This window comes from Lucilia sericata, unplaced genomic scaffold (genome assembly GCF_015586225.1).
Source record: "Lucilia sericata isolate MDLA Ls3-8-SP2 unplaced genomic scaffold, ASM1558622v1 Contig000031F_arrow, whole genome shotgun sequence".
Taxonomy (NCBI): domain Eukaryota; kingdom Metazoa; phylum Arthropoda; class Insecta; order Diptera; family Calliphoridae; genus Lucilia; species Lucilia sericata.
Window position 1 is genome coordinate 313516 of NW_023994069.1, and position 17924 is coordinate 331439.

At 30.5% G+C, this 17924-nt stretch overlaps 1 protein-coding gene across 1 annotated transcript in view; it reads left to right on the top strand.

Moving 5' to 3' along the window:
• Nucleotides 1–3324: 3324 nt before the first annotated feature.
• Nucleotides 3325–17924, top strand: part of LOC119611223 (protein TIS11) — a 53417-nt gene continuing 38817 nt past the window's right edge. Inside the window, exon 1 of the mRNA XM_037966741.1 lies at nucleotides 3325–4872. Coding sequence (XP_037822669.1) covers nucleotides 4774–4872 — 99 coding nt within the window. The 5' untranslated portion in view covers nucleotides 3325–4773. The remainder of the gene's footprint in view (nucleotides 4873–17924) is intronic.

A 17924-nucleotide genomic window follows, 5' to 3' on the forward strand; every position in this document is an offset into this window, starting at 1 on the left:
CATTTCGTCCGATTTAGAATAGAATCTATTGTGTTCACTCTAAAATAATTTCCATTACTTAACTCATCTCCTACTTTCTTCATACAGTAAGACCCACCATGAATGTTACCCCAAGCAATACTACCAATTCCTCGTTTGTTGTTGCGACCACTATTATTATTATTGTTGTTATCGTCATCCTTCTTGTGATGTGTCCAACTTTTGAACATATGCGACAAGTAACGTCCTTTGCCTTGCACTCATTTATGTGCTTTGGAGACCAAGAATATACGCAATTAAAACAAAAACGTTTAATGGAGTCCTCCGCTGTTACACTGGCTACTACCACAATACTTTTGTTGACATTAGCCGCTTCATAAATTTTGCATGTTTCCAGCACCTTTACTAATGTTTAATCTATACCAACTAATAGCTTTATTTGCAATTTCTTGTCATGAACGCCAAAAATAATACGATCACGAAGCATTCTTTCTTCATAGAGGACGCCACAATTGCATTTAAATTCACAGAAGGGAAATTGCTTCCGAAGTTCGGTCTCAAACTCGTTAATAGTTTGTTTTTCTTATTTGAGAAATCATGTTAAATTTAAAATATTCCATTGCAACGTTCTTTTGTGATAGACAATAATCGTCAAATTTTTTAATAACATTACCCAATGATCTTTGAATTGTTATGTTGACCGGGTGCTCCGTAACTGGATCAACTACATGATAAGGAACATTTAGATAAGTTGCGAGATGTACGATATAACTATCAGGAAAAAGATATTTCGCGGTATACCACAGGGTGGCATTTTGTCACCTTTACTCTGGGTTACCACGATTAATAGCCTCCTAAGAACCCTAACCGATGTCATAATCAGAGTATGAAAACAAACGAAACATTTCGCAAACGTTTCCAAAATGTACAAAACTTTTCAAAATTTTTAAATCATTCTGTACATGAGCAAAACTAAAACAAATACTTTTTAAGTGAGAAAGAGCGAAAACAAAACAATTGACTTTTCACTCATCTACTTGCTTTTTTGCCTTTACAATCGTACATATGAGAACAAAACAAATGCAGAAACGTATTTTATGAAAGAATCATATAGTGTGTGTTTGATATCGTCTCATTTTTTATGGTTTTTATTTTGTTTTTGTTTTTATTACAACTGTATTTCACATAGGCATCTACAAAACTAAAAACTTTACAAGTTTTCTTTTAATACTACTCAAAAATGTTTTTGTAATGAGCAAAACAATCAGGAAACGTTTGCGAAAATGTTTTGCTCGAAACTTTTCAGTTTTGCTCCCATTGTTTTCTTTTCTAGCTGCGTACATTTGAGTTAATGTACATGTGCTCAGACGCAAAAACAATACAAAACCAAATGAGAAAATCGTTTTTGTTGTTTTGGTTTTGTTTCTGTTTTACTCACTGCAAAGATCAAAATAAAACAATTGCAAACGTTTCGTTTAGTTTATTTTCATACTCTGGTCGTAATACTTTTAAAAGGAAAGGATCCAAATTACTTGTGTAGAAGAGCTGAGGAGGCTCTGAATACGGCCCAGATCAAACGCAAATCTGTATTTTGACAAGAAAGACAAAAATTTCTACGTATAATGAACCTTGCTTCCAGGGCAAGAAGATACCGATGACAGACAAAGTTAAGTACTTAGGTGTAATCCTTGACCGGAAATTAGAATGGAGACACCACATTGATGATAGGATCAACAAGGCACATCGGTGCTGAGCGATATGTAGGAGAACTACAGGCATGAAATGGGGTCTTAGTCCTACTATGACAAATTGGCTTTATAAAAGTGTAAAAGACCAGTTCAATAATCTGCTTTGGATAAAAAGTGTAATATCAAACTACTACAGGGAGTTCAACGTACATGCCGCTAAGCCGGGTATAAGTAGTGCCATGTGTACTACTTCAACCAGGGCTCTGGAAACGTTGCTAGATATTCCACCCATTGAAACATATTTAAGATATGAGGCGGCGCTTACAGCCGAACGGCTCTTTTCTTTAGGCAAACTGGCCTAAAGCGGTTATAGGACACGTCATTTATGTATACTGGACACATTGGTAGGTTATACACAATCATCGATCGTGTCTGATCGCATACCAGACACAGAATATGTCGGAAACTTTGATCCCAGATAGAATGTCTTGGTCAAGCGGAACATTAGAGCAAATACCAGTAGGAATCCGTTGTTACACGGATGGCTCTAAATTGGGGGACAAATTGGGACTGGGGTTCTATATTGAAGACCCAGAAACAGAAATATACCACCGTTTACCTAATCATAACAGAAGTCCGTGCAATAACGGAATGCATAAATTGGATTAGAATAAATATGGCGCACACTGCTCTTAATATATTTACCGACAGCATGAAGGCAATTAGGGTGATATCAGGTGATAGAATTATATCTAAGACCGTATTGGATTCAAAGAAAGCTTTAACTGAATACTCTCCCAGAGGTAAGGTTTACATCATACCAGACCACTCGGGAGTAGTCGGCAACGAAAGGGCGAATGTAATAGCTTTAAAGAGACGGGAGCTCGAGGTAGTTAACCTGACAAGCGCAAAACCATTTGGCGCAATAAAAGCTTTTTTTCAAAATGTGTCTGACCTATTATCCAATAGTACTAACCATGCTGCAAATTTCATCCAAATCGATTTTTTGACTTGGGTCACTTGACACGAAATTGCCCAAATGTATGTATGTATGTATGTACAATATAGATTTTATGTACAATATAAAATGCAACAAGTTGTAAGTTTAACTTAAGCAAGCATGTTTTTTACATTTAATAAAGTGCGTAGTATGTATTTATGTACTAGGATTAAAAAATGCTGTTCCTTGAACTAAGAACTTACAAAATTTAGAAAGAGTAAAAAATAAAATGCATTAAAGACACATATGTATGTACATACTTTTATATTTATTTGGGTTTTTACTTACTTTCTGCATTCTACTTTGTATATTTGTCATACGATCTGTTCAAAACTGATTGCCTGCCTGTTGCCGTTGAGAAATACAAAACAACAATAAAACTACCACTAACTACAACAACAACAACAATAGTACACGGACATTTTTACTACCACCAGCAGCGGATTAATCGAATAACGAAAATACCACCACTAAACTCCAAATAACAAAACAAAAAAAAATAAAAACTAACGATGAAAAAACAAAATCCAACGTAACGACAACCACAACGACGTAATAATATAAAGAAATAAATACAAAAACAAAATCAAATCATGTCTCGCTGGAGCACACAACAAAACAACAATAAAACATAAAAGCAAAAATAAAGTTAAGTAAAGCAACAAACTTTAATGCTACACTAGTCTCACATTAACAGTCGCCAAGTAACGATCTAAAAGTAAAAACAGCGCTCTGATCGGACGAAAAGTGATTACAATTACACTCACTCTTCCTCTTCTTTTCATTATTATTATGATTGTATTGTGTTCAATTCTGTTTTAGTCATTTTGTTCGCTAGTTGATAATAAGAATTAGATCTGAGTTAACGAATAAGAAAACAAACAAAGAAAGAAAGAAGCAAACAAAAAAAAAATAAAGAATAAAATCTTGGAAAAAGAAACGAATTAAGAAAATTAACAAAGAAAAAACACGTTTAAAAACGAAGTCGAGAACAAAAAAGAAAGAAATAAAAATAAGAACTACTCACACATTTACATTCATAATATTTCATTTGAGTGACTGAATGTTTGTGTATGTTTGTATGTGCATGCAGAAAGCAGCAAATTCAGGCAAATTATAAATTGAAAGAACTGTTGAAAAAGGCAACAACAACTTCAACGAAGAGAACTGTAGAATAAAGCAACCAAGCACTTTTTTATTCTTTTATCTGTCTTCTCAAGAACCAAAATAACAATCAGTAAATAAATAATAAAAAAATATACATTTGTGTATACATTTTGATTTTTTTTTCGTATTTTATGAGACTTTAATGTTTTTTCGTTGTTGATTCCTTTACTGCTTCAACTTCTTTGTCGCCTGTTTCTTCGTTTGTATAATTTAAAACAGCGTATCAACCAACGTCGCAATAGCTGCTGCTGCTCCCTCTCCTTTAATTGTGTGTGCTTTTGAATGCAAGTAGTGAGTTGGTGTGCGCCCGCCCGTCTTCCAACAAATGCAAATAATAGTGTGTTAGGCGATCATTGTGTTATTGACTGGAGAGTTTTTGCTAATATTTTAAAAATAATAGTAATAAAAAAGAAACACGCGTAATTTGGAGAACATAGTTCGTTTAGTTGCATTGCATTGGAAACAAAATTTCAAATTGATTTTCTAACTCTCTTGGCAAATCAATAGAAAACTACAAGTTATAATTGCATCAATTGTCGATACTCGTCGTCCAACACCGCAACTAAGACAATAAATAAACAATAATAAATGCAAAAAAAAAAAATAAACAAAAAAAATTAATAGCAATTGAGAACAATAATTTAAAATACGTACATACATGTAAAGGAATGAATACAATTAATTAAGTTATTTTAAACAAATATGACAAATCAATAACTAACTATAAAATTATAATAGCGAGCGTATAATAAGAATACAACAACAATAAAATCAACAAGTGTTTCAAGTGTTTGTGTTTAAAACAATAACAAAATTGACTAATAAGAAAAATAAAAACAAAAATTCCAATTGCTTAGCAATTTATCTATAGTCGTCAACTCTAGCCCTGTTGCATGTCATTGTTATTGCATTAATTTTTTTAATATAAAATAATACAAAATGTCTGCAGCAATTGTGCAAAATAATACCTCGACTACCACAACAACTTCAAACTCCAACAGAGCCATTTATTTTGATTGCGGTGACATTTTTACAACGGTAAGTCTCTCCCTTTACATTGGGCTTTACACTTTTTGAGTTTTCTTTATTCTAACTTATTTTTATTTACAATAAAATTTACAAGCCTCAAGGGCAAAAAGGACATGGGAATTAATGAATTTTATCTTGAAAAGTACTTAATTTTTCTGAATAATTTTTAAATAATTTATGTTCCAAGGTCTAGTCTTCTGCTATTCAGTTAAATATAGCTTAACTTGTTATGTTAAATACGAAAGAAATTTAATCGGAGATTAAACAATGATTGTATAGGGCTTTATAGCTCGAACAAAAAGTCGACTTTTAGACTTTTTCAATTTCGACTTTTATAACTTTTCGACTTTTCTCGACTTCTTTTGCTAGTCAAAAAAAAAATAGCGAGTTTTTCTGATACTATTCTATTTTAATTGTTTAAACCTAGCTTAAACTGAATTTTGTGTTTTTCTATAATCGTTTAGTTTCTTTGTTATCTCGGTTTATCTGAGTATTATTGACCAGTTAAACATAAAAATTTTGGAAGTGTCGAAACACAATCAGTTTAAATTTGTTTCGAGTTTAATCCAACAGCATGTTAAGCCACATTTAACTGAGTAGTAAGTAAGAAGCTAAGCTAAGTGCCTTTTCACACCTCAAATCAGGCTCTCGTTAACTGTCATTTTATTGATTGTGTTATTGTCGGTTCACACAGGGAAACTTTTTTGAGAAACTTTTGATTTTGTGTGTGAGAAAAAGAGAACGAAATATCAACCATCTCTTTCTCCCACACACAAACTCAAAAGTTTCCCTGTGTAGAACTGCCACTTAGTAAAACAAAATGACAGTTTGAGTGATAAGTGTGGACAAGACGCTTTCAGCTAAAAAATTAATTTTAGTATAAGGTAATTTTAAATGAAGAATATTTTTAATTTTCAGGAATTTTTTAATAAAAATTTTTTAATTGTTCCCTGTTAAAGTAACTACTTAAGCAATCAAATTTAAAACAATTAATCACTTTATAATATAATAACATTTAAAGGATTATTTGAAATTTAAGACACACACAAGTTTGTTTCTTTTTTATTATTTTTAAATACATATACATACATATTTCAATTTGAGATCTTCCTGGTGTAAAATAATTACCACATGGCCAGCTAACTCATGCATATCGCAAAAAATACAACAACAACAAAAAAGCAAACGACAACTATATTTAATGAATCAGCGAATATGAGAAAACAACACCATTTTTATAGACGAAAACAAACCTTTGTACACATAGTTCATGGAATACACTTCATACATACATATGGACATTCGTACATACACTTCTTGATAAATAGAATTCAAAGCTAATTACAATGATTTTCATGTTCTTAGTAAGTATTTATAATTTAATAAAAAAATTTATAATTTAATAAAAACATGTAATCAATTTATATATTGGAGAATTCCCGAATTGCTTATTAGGTTTTTTTTAAAGAAATTAAGAATTATTTGTAATATTCAAAATCGTCCTCCTTAAGTTATAATACAACTATCTAAAAAGCTGTCCACAGACCGAAATTAGTATCTTCTGCAGATTATTTTATTTTAGTATACCAAATTTCTCTCTGCTCAGTTGTCTAAATTTTAGATTAATCAGAATTAATGTCTCATCCTCCTATATTATTAACATATACATACATATGTATATATATTTCAAGATCCAATTGGGCCCATTCAGACCAAACGAAATTATGCAATATCGAGATTTCAATCGAAATCTACTCGAAATGAGGTAATTTATCATATATTTTGTTAATTTAAATCATTTTGCTTAATGTTATTGAAATTTCCTTGAAATCACAATGAACATCCCTGTCTGTAAATAGTACCTACTTTTACAACTATGCACAACAAACAAATAATAAAAACTTCAAAACATATCAAAACAATACAATTTATTTGAAACTGTTAAAAAATTAACAAAAGTGATAAATGTGATTATTTAAAGCTTAAAAAGTTGTATTTTACGCAAAAGAAGTTTTTTTGCTTACATTATTTATAGAAATTATAATAGCTCCAGATATAGACAAAAAAAATCTGATTTTTTGTGACCTGTGACCGCCAATATCTCGCTTAAGCTGGAGGTCCACACCAGACGTTCTACACTTTTTCACAAGTGAAACTTGTGTATGAAGAGATATATAAAATACAGCTAAAAAAAAGAGTGTGAAACTTGTGTTGAAAGAGATAGAAATAGTTTTTTGCTCGTGAAGCCTCTGTATACCCTGTAGGGTGATCGACTCGATTTTTCAACCGGTTTTAAAACCGGTTTTTTCTGCTTTACCAGTGTCGGTTTTTTCTTAATGTTGATTTTTCGAATATCGAATAACCCGGTTTTTTCACTTTTTAAAAACTGGTTTCGAATACTTTTATTTGCTTTGTATTCAAAGATTATTTAAATGAAATTTTTAAGTAAATAATAATACAGCCCGCCTAAATTTTAAAAATATTCGAGTCGAGGAGCTAGCGTATATTTTACTAAAGCTCCTTTGGTTAAACTTTTTTGATTTTCCTAATTAATTAAAAAAAAACTTATTTGTAAAATTGATAACTATTTGATAAAATTTTATCAATCTTAAGATTATATTCCAATTACAATAATTAATTTACGGCTGAAATTTTATGGAAGTGTTGGAATGCCTATGCAAATTTCCTAAACAGGGCTTTTAAAATAAGCTAGGATTACATAGTACCTTATGTTTAACAGAAGTGTCCCACTTTTTTCTTAATTTTTTTATATTAATGAAATAATGTAAATCAGACGACTAGATCTAAAGTTATACTCTTTTAAACTGTTAAAAATAACTTCGGGCCATGTTTTATTAATCAAATTTAAACATAAACATTAAGTTTTTCAAATCAAATATGTTTTTTTATTTATAATGAAAAACCGGTTAACCGGTTTTTTCTGAATTTGAAAAATATCAACCGGTTTTTTTTAAATGTCAACTATTCGAAGAATTCGAAAACCGGTTTTTGGAAAATGTCGAATAATCGATCACCCTAATACCCTGTGACAAAAGCTTAGAAAGCCTTGACGCGTAGGATTCTTAAATCTGGAGGTCTACACCACGCGTTCTACGCTTCTTCGCATTCTAATCGGCTGTCGACGAAAAGTCGACTTTTCGACTTTTTTAATTTAGTTAAAAGTCGACTTTTAGACTTTTCGACTATAACCCCCTTATTCACAAACAACATTTTTATTTTATAAAAGCTTTATAAAACAAAATTTCCATACGAAATCTAATTTATAAACTGTTTATAAAATAAAAATTTTGTTTATGAATAAGGTGGTAAGTATTTTATAAATAGTCGACTTTTTCCGACTTATCGATTTTTTTCGACTTTTTGACTATTTTCGACTTCTTTCGAATTTTTTTCGACTATTTTTTGACTTTTTTCCAGTTTTTCCGACTATTTTAGAGTTTTTGACTTTTTTTCCACTTTTTTAAAATTTCCGAATATTTTGGGCTTTTTTCTACAATTTTCGAGTTTTCGACTTTTTTCGACTTTATTCGACTTTTTTCGACTTTCCGACTTTTCGGCTTTTATTAACAAAGTCGACTTTTCGACTTTTTTCACAGACGATAGTCGAGTTATCGACTTTTTTGGAACAAAATAGTCGACTTTGACTTTTTTCGACAAAAAGTCGATTATTCGAAAGTCGATTTATAGAACCCTACTGGGCTGTCATATATGATTTATACAATTTATATTCTATTTTTAATGTGTATTTAACAATTTGAATAAACTAAAACGAGTTAAATTGTGAGAAAAATGCGAAGTTCTTTATAAATAAAGCAAAAAATTGACGCTTAAGAAGCGTAACATGTAACTTGATGCGTAGGATGCAAAGAAGGTATGAAAGGTACGAAATACTTTGACGCGAAAACACGTAGTGTGGACCTCCATCTTAAAGTAGATCTACTTTTATAAGCGTCAAAAGCGACGCACTAATATGTCAGCTGATTTTAACAATTTATATATAATTTTTTTAATGTGTATTTAGGAATTTTAATAAATTAAAACGAGTTTAATGGTGAAAAATAAGTGAAAGCTGCAGAAAAACGTGAGTTCTTTATATAAATAAAACAAAAAATTGACGCCTAAAAGCGAAGAATTGCAAAGTACGCAGTGCTTTGATGCTAAAACGAGTAGTATGTACCTTAATGGACTAATTTTCGTGATATAAAAATGGTTTTTATATTTCTCCTTTCTATAAAAATTAAAGTCGTCCTTTACCCATTAATCAGAATTCGTCAGGAATTTGGGGAATACAGAAACTTTTATGAAGAATACATAATAAGAATTTATATAAGGCGCTTTCTGCAGGATAATTAATAAAAGTTATAAAATGAAGATGTTCAGTTGTTTTGGAACATAAGGATTCCAATTCGAAGGCGACATAACGTTTACGATTATTTCGATCTGCAAAAAACACAAAAGATCTTAACAGTTTAAATCGAAAGCGAATTGTCAAATCAGCTGTAAGAATGTCATTTCAACAACAGATTTTTTAAGTTCCAAAATTCTCGTATATAAGCCTTGATTCTTATCTAGTCTCTACGTGTAAACAAACCAAGGGTTATATATGAGAATTTTGGTTATTACGGAACTTGGAAAATTTTGTATAACCAAGGTCATTCTAACAGCTGATAGTTATTTGTTCATAAGAATTTGTTAGTAATATACTCTGTTTACATCTGTCTATCGTAATTAATTCATTATTCAAATAGTTTCCATAACTTTTAATCAATAACAAATATTACCAGATTATCTGCTTGTTTATTTTAAGAACTTAATCATTTTATAATCTAAATTTAACTACTTTCATAAAACGGACTAAAAAAGTCAACAGCCTACTAATAATGTAAAATTGTACAAATATATAAAATGATTTGAAGTTGCTACGATCAATTTTAATACCAGAACATTTTATCTGCGTAATGTAATTGCCTTCGTCTACGATACGTTATAGATAATTAGTCTAATCTTTTATATTAGTATTTTTGTTTTTGCTCTCAATTATTCAATGTTATTGGTTGATTGGTCAATTGGTTGTTTAATGTGATGTGAACCCTCTAAATATTTATTCGAGTTAAAATTTATTCAATTCTTTTGTGTAATATTTCGTCGTATAAGCTTTTTCGATTTTGATTTCGTTAGCTTTTTGTGGCTTATTAAATGATTTTTTATTATTGTTATTGTTGTTGTGAAGCTTTATTTATTTAATATTATTATTTTTTCGTTAAGCTTATCAGAATTAGCGCAATTTATGTGTTAATCTCTTGTCGAAGCAGGTTATTATTAATAATTGTTGTTGTTTGTTGCTGGTATGTTATTTTTTTTAAATTTATTTTATTTGTTTATAGTATAGATGTATGGATGGATGGTTTGTATGTATAATTGTATTGGTGTATTTCTTTCTTAATCAATTGTGTCTCAGTTCCGGGTTAGTTTTTTTTAGAATTTCGTAAGTTGTGATTTAAAAAAAAATTAAGAAAAAACAATAAAATAAATAAACAAAATTAAAAATGACGATCAATAATATACATAAATAAATAAAATAACAAACGCACACGTACAATATCAATTTACATACTTAATTTTATTGTTTTTTTTTTTTTTAATTTTTGTTGTTTTAATTTTTAGGATAACTTAATTATATGCCGAAATGTTTGTATATAACTTTTTTTGCCATTTCTTTTAAAACACTCATTCACCCTCATTTGTTATGAAATTGTAGAAATAGAAAAAGATGTTGTTGATGATGGTGGTGGAGATAATTTGACAGTGATGAATTGTCATTTAATAAATTTATTTTACATTGCTGTTTAATTAGTTTTGTTTTGTATTTTTAAACTTTAACAAACAAAATCTTATACATATATATTTTGTAATGATAATACTTTTGTTTAACCCTTTAAGACAGTGATCGAGAGAACATACTGCATAGACAGTAATGCCATTACATTAAATTTTAAAATCTTCAGATTATACATATTTTTTGTTTTGAATTTAATTTGTTATATTTTTAAACAGCTGATTACTTGCGTTCCCTTTGACTATGGATGTCGACCAAAGCTTTCAAGTATTTAAACGAATATATTTTTTTTTGGCATAACCCCTGGTTACAGAGTTGACTGAAGTTATGAAGAGAATTGTCACGTTTCATTTGGATTGTAAATGCAATATTTACTTTGCAATAGATTACTTCTGGTTAAAGTACTACTTTTACTTACAATGCCAAGAAAAATGTATACAGTGACGTTTGGCTTTCTTCTGACTTCTATAATCTAAATGAGAATGAAGAAAAAATAGAATTTCTTTAAAAAGAGATAAATATAAAATGTTTTGATTGTCATTTATATACTTGTTCAGATTCCGCATTTGTGGTAAATGCAGAGTTATTCCCTATCTAAATATACTGAAAAATTTAATTGTTTTTATTTTGTTTACGCCTTTTAAAGGGTTAATGCATTTACGTCAACTAGTTATTATTGTTTTTTAATATTATTTCTTATGCATACATGTGTCCGTAAGTTGAATATTCTATATTATTTAAAATGTTTTTGTTTTGTTTATAAAGTAAATATTTGAACGTCATATTACTAGCTGGTACTACAATGAGGGGTAAACATTAGTTGCTCTCTTTGCAATTTCTATTTCGGTATTTATTTGCGACCCTAAGTATTTAAAGCCTTGAAAAAATATACACAGAGTTGAGTTTTTACTGCTACTAGCAAAATTCAAGGGGAATCTGAAATACTTTCTAGAATATGATTAAACAAAATAAGAGAAAAGGATAAATTTATTTCTGGGTGTAAAAACTTGTCCATAATCGAGGGAAATTGATCGTCATTTTTAGATATCTTTCGATATTGAACGATTAATTGTAAATCTAAATCGATCATGAATTCTGAGTATTTCAACTCAAGGAATATAGAAATGGCCATGTAATGTTTTTGTGTTTTACATCATGAACACACCTATTAATAATTAACTTAACAAACAATGGATTATGACTAATAATTTACACGAAACTGAAATTATTAATTAACATTATTATTTTAATTAATTGTATAGAAATAACAAAACAAATTTATAAAAAAATATTTATGAAAGAAAATTCCATGTGAATTTCAAATGTTTTGTACAATTGTATGTGAATTCTTTATTATATAGCCCCAGAATGAACCTCATTCCTTAGCGATATTCTACGGCGTAGATTATAAGTGGCCTAAACTAATGCACTCCTGGTTACAACTGATCGATATGATCAGTGTGGATCATTTACATGAGGAGACTAGGTTACTTTTGGTCTGACAAATTTTCACATATTGTTGACTAGACAGTTGCTTCTCAATTTTATAGCCCCAGTAAGAACCTCATTTTTAAGCGATACCCAACGGCGTGGATTATAAGCGGCTTAAACTAATGCACTTCTGGTTGCAACTGATCAATATGACCAGTCTGGATCATTTACATGAGGAGACTAGGTTATCTTTGGTCAGACAAATGTTCACATATTATTCAATAGACACTTGCTGTTGGCACGCTATTTGGCTAGCCACACCATCTAATCCTATGGACTTTCGACGATTTTGCAAGTGCTCAACTTTGCATCAAATGGTGCCCTCTTGATACGTCCTTGCTAGCCTGTCACAAAAGTCCTAATGCACCACCCGGGTTATGACCTACAGGGATGGCAAATTTCTACCCCTACCATCTCCCCCAGGGGTATGTAACTTTGGTGTTATTGCGATGCCGGGGAAATGGGTGTTATCAGTACCTCTAATCTGCCGGGGCGCAAATGATCAAATGTAACTTCAGCCTTTCATTGGAATGATTTGACATGGGAACCACATATTCTGGTACCACGTGAACCGTTAGCCCGCAGGGCAGAGTTTCGAACTTTGTCTTGTCTCGGTTATAGGAGAGGTCTCTTCGGGTGGCTGTTGTTTAAATTCAAATTCGCGGGAAGAGAATTTCGGTTAAAAGACTGATACACGATAAAGTCTGTAATTCGGGAAAAGTTCGGTACTGTTGCCAAAGATAATAGGTACCCCACAGAGGAGTGACTGAGAGATTAAGCATAGGAAATGTGTTGGTATTAAATGTATATGATACGAGGGGTATGCAGACCTTATCCACCCCTATACGTAGAATTAGTGTGTCGGATGTTGTTCTCAATAATTGTGTGGGATAAATAAGAAGTGTGATGGGTTGAGTGGTAATGGATGAAAGGTATCTTATACAAGTGATATCATTGAATTTTCCTTTCTTGTCCTAGTATGTTCAGGGTTTACGCTGTTTATACCAGTGTATTCTGTCTACCGAATACGCCTCTAGGTGCTTCTGAAGTTTTTACATCTCGGAAGTTGAGCAACGGGATACCAATGATCAGAGATTAGATAGCTTGAGTCAAACTGTTACAACAACAACTAAAGAAGCTGTCGCATAACTAACTATAAATCACTACCCAACTCTCAGAGTAGTTTCTACTTACATTTTTTTAATGACTTTTGGAAAATTTAAAAAAACCCCAAGTCGGCTTCAGGTTATTAGACCTTGTAATCAGTATAAATTATATAGAATTGAAGTCAAAGAAAATGTAAGCTGTTACTCTGTAACACGATTCGAAAACAAAAAATTTAGAATTTGTAAGCTTTAACATTCGAATCGATACACGGATTAAACCCCAAGAAAACAACTTGACAGTATAATACATATGTATGTATTTCTAGATATAACCTTATAAATACGCCTTGCACTAGTCGTCTGTTGCTCGTTCTCAGCTCTCGCAATAATTGTCAGCTCTGGCCAATACATTGACTTTAAAAGTAAAGCCACTTTATTTTTTTTTTTATTATAACTTTGAGTTTTTTTCTATTACCAAGAAAAACACTTATTCAAATAAGTAAGAAAAAGAAAAAACAGGTTTATTATTTCTCAATACACTTGTAATAAATATTTCAATTTGTTTCAAAAATATTTAGCTGCGTAGGAGGGGTTTGGGGTGATTGCAAAAGGCTATAGGAAGTTTATGAATAAAAATTTTACCCAAAAGAGTGCAGAAATCGAGTTTTTCATTATTAACATACAAACGTATTTATTTAATTTTTTTTGAAATCATAAAAATTATAATAATTTGTTTTTGTGGTTTTAACTACATACTCGTACTCCTATTACTTTTATTTTATTTTACGTAATACAACGGCTGACTGTTGCTGACCCATTGGACCATTTTACTTTCAACATTTTTTCTGTGTTTTTTTATTTTAATACAATAACAAGCAATAGTTTGTGTAAACCTCAACATTATTTTAGTTTTTGTATCTTTACATGCGGATATGATGAAGACATCTTTTTATCTGTCTATATATATATTTTAGTTGCATTTTGTTTTGTTAGATAAGTTTTAATTTTTGTTAGTTGGTTGGTTGGCTGTTTGGATGGCTGGTTGGTTTGTTGTCTGCCTGCCTGCCTGTTCGTTTGGCTGGCTGGCTGACTGACTGGGTTGGTTAGTTTGTTGCATGATTGTTGCTTGGTTGGTTTTTATTTCAATTTTGTATGAAATAAAATAAAACAGCAAAAAAATGTGACTTTTATTTAACAAAAGGTCAGCAGAAAAATATTAACTAAAAATAAAACATTAATGTATTCATACTTGTATTGTTGTTGCCTTTTGTTTGTTTTATTTTTTTTATTTATTAATTTTACATAAATTTTCATTAATTTTTTGTTTTATTTTGTTTTATTGGCTAATGTCGTCGTTGTTTTTATTGACAGCTGAAAAATGCAAGAATTTGTTTTGTGCAATTCTCAAAATGAATTCATAATTAAAAATCAAGTTTGAATTGATTGTATTGCGCTTGCTACTTGTTACCAAAAAATCAGCTACTTGTTACAAAATATGAATAAATTCCAAACCAAAACTTACTTTATTAAAGGATTGAGCAGTAAATAAACCGAAGCTGGCTTCAGAATTTCCTCATCACATCAGGTTTTTCAGATATTATGTAATCTTAAAGAGATTGGACTGTTGACTTTAAAATAAAGGCATATAGCACTTGTTATATATTTCCCCTTTTTTCAGATATCTTTACTCAAAGTTTAAAGCAACTATAAATGTCAAAAAATTAAATATTGCCTTTATCTCAGTAAATACTAGAGATTTTTAAACAACTAAAAACATCTGTTTTTATCAATTTATGGTTCTTCCAAGAATGAAGATATAACAGAGGTTATATCTTTCAAAGGTTATATCTTTCAAAGTCGACAGATTGAACTTTCTGACGAAATAACAAATTTTATAAATAAAGATGTCTTCATGAGATGTGATGGAAAAATTCTGAGGCCAGATTCGAATTCAGTAGCGCTGAATGATTTTTGGGATACAAATTTTTTGGCCTGCGGACGTATTTTCCAGGTTATGATGTAATTTGGTTCCTTGTTTCACCTTATCTGAGATAGTTCATGGAACATTTCGCCTATCCATGCAAACGACAAAATTCCACAATATTAATCTACAAATGTCCACATCAGATATTGATGACCCGATTTTCGCAAATTTATCAGCTATTTGTATCCCCTAGTCCCAGTGTCAATTTAATTACGAATGTTGAATGTCTCGCTATGCTGCTTAGAGATGCCCGACATTCTTGGACTAGTGTTGATTAAGGACGAAATTGTGTAAAGTTAAAATACCTATTAGCTGATCCATAATGAATCCTCATTACGTTGTACAGTGTTATAGCCTCAAATATCGTACTGATTCGCTACAACACAATCTGCTTTCTGTAATTGTCGACAAAGATTTGAATATTTATATTCGATATTCTGTTATATCAAAGCTCTTTTTATAGCTTAATAATTTCGAGTTGTTATTCTGATGCCGAATCGAGGGTTGAAAATATCACCTCCAACACCTTCTCCTTGTTTAGAACCATCTGTATACATAGAAAGGTTGCTTGGTAACGGATTATTTCCAGTTTTCCGACATAATAACAAATTTAGAATAGATATTTTGTCGATTTTGTTCTCAGGAATTCTGTTATAAGGATTGACATCCTTAGAACATTGTCATCGAATAGAAGTCCCCACAATTCAGGTTACAAACTTTGCATTTAATGCCTATCTTGTTCCTATTTGCTGCCATGTTAAAATTGTTGTTTTCTGGATAGTTTACTACATATCTAGAATAACAAATACTTCCCACTATCCAAAAGTGGGAGTTCAACCTCCAGTTGTCGGGGTAAAAAAACTCAGTTTTGCTCGTATTTAAACTTGGTTCACTCTCGATGCTCCATCTACTGACATTCTTGAATGGTTATGATTTTTTTTTGAGTTTTCTAAATTCAAAATAAACAAATGAATAATTAAAAGAATTAATAAAAGAAAAACTTTCCATGAAATTTCTTAAAAAAAATGTTTTATAAAGTTTCCTGTTATTAAAACCCTATAGTCACCCAGCAAAAACTTACATTAAAAATTATTTAAAATGCTAACAAAAACAATTTTCACTATTTATACATTGGTATTTAAACACAATACATTAATACGGCGATAACATTGGAGGCAAGTACTTACCACACTCGTTTACAAATAAGTACTTACAAATAGAGATTAAAAATGTTATTTTGTAAGTACAAATCATTACCAAGTTTTTGCTGGGTATATGTCTAATCTTTGAATATATTTACAGCTCATGTAAATAAATGAATATTTCCAAGTTTTTACATTAGAATTCAGTATTGATCGCATTTTTCCAACTCTGCTCGCCCTGCTGCTATGAATATAATTTTTCAACTCATACATATTCAGTGTTGTAAATTTGCAAGTTTTATGCATTTGTTGGTGTAACTTTTGCTGCTATTTTTATTCATTGTTGTTGTTCTTGTATTTATTTATTGCCATTTCATCAAAACTCTCTAGTTTTGAGAAAAGAAAAAAATCAAAAATATAAATTCCATTTCCTGCCATTGCGATAACAAAACTTAAGCATTGAGTGCCTTCTTTTTTTGCTGCTGCAAGTAACATTTATTTTATTTCATTTTATATTGTATTGAATTGAACATTTTTTTTATTTCTTCTCAAACCATTTAATTTTTTCCTTTAGAGTCTTTGCTATTGAAAGCACATACAAGTCAATAACAAGCGGCGTCTCAGGCTTCTTACTCTCTGCTTCTCTTTCTGTCTACATTGTCAACAACAACGTGAGCTGAACAAAATAAAAAACAACAAAAAATAAAATAAACAAAATATACGACACAGAAAATAAAAAGCCAGGGAATGAATGATTAACTACAAACTACTTGTACTTTGCTGAGTTTGTCTTTTTCATATTAAAAACAAAATAAAATTAAAAAAATTGAAATGAAATAAGAATAATAAAAACAATATGAAATAAAATAAACATACTACAACAAGCAGCAACAAGAATTGTTATTATCGTTATACTAGTCGTTGCTTGAGTTTGTTTGTGTTGATGTGTTGTTGTAGTTGTTGTTTTTGTTATTTTATTATTTTGTATTGTATTTAAAGTCGTTCGATCACTTGTTGTTCGACCACTTTGGGGTTTTTTCCCAATCATTTATATGTATTTTGTTTTTGTACAATAACGTAATGTTGCCAGATTTCGAATATCGAATACATAATATTCTTTTTCTAGAACTATGAATAAAGAAAACGATTATTAAAAAGGAATTTAAAAAACAGGCAATATTAATGAAAACATACTCTAAAAGTCTTTCTAAAGAAAGACTGAAAGATTTTATCAGAAAGACTGACAGACATTGCATAGATCAATCAAATAAACTGCTAGCTTCAATTCTTATAAACGTAGATACTCGAATTCTCTGTGAAAAGAGCAACCCTTCCACATCCGGCTAGATTCCTACTTTAGTCACATAATTGTGTTTTGGGGCCGTTTCTTTTCAGGTTTTCACTGAGTTCTTTCCTTTAGGAAATGGTTTTCTCTTATTGAACACAGATCTGGTCTTTGTGCATTTTAGTTAGTCGGTTTG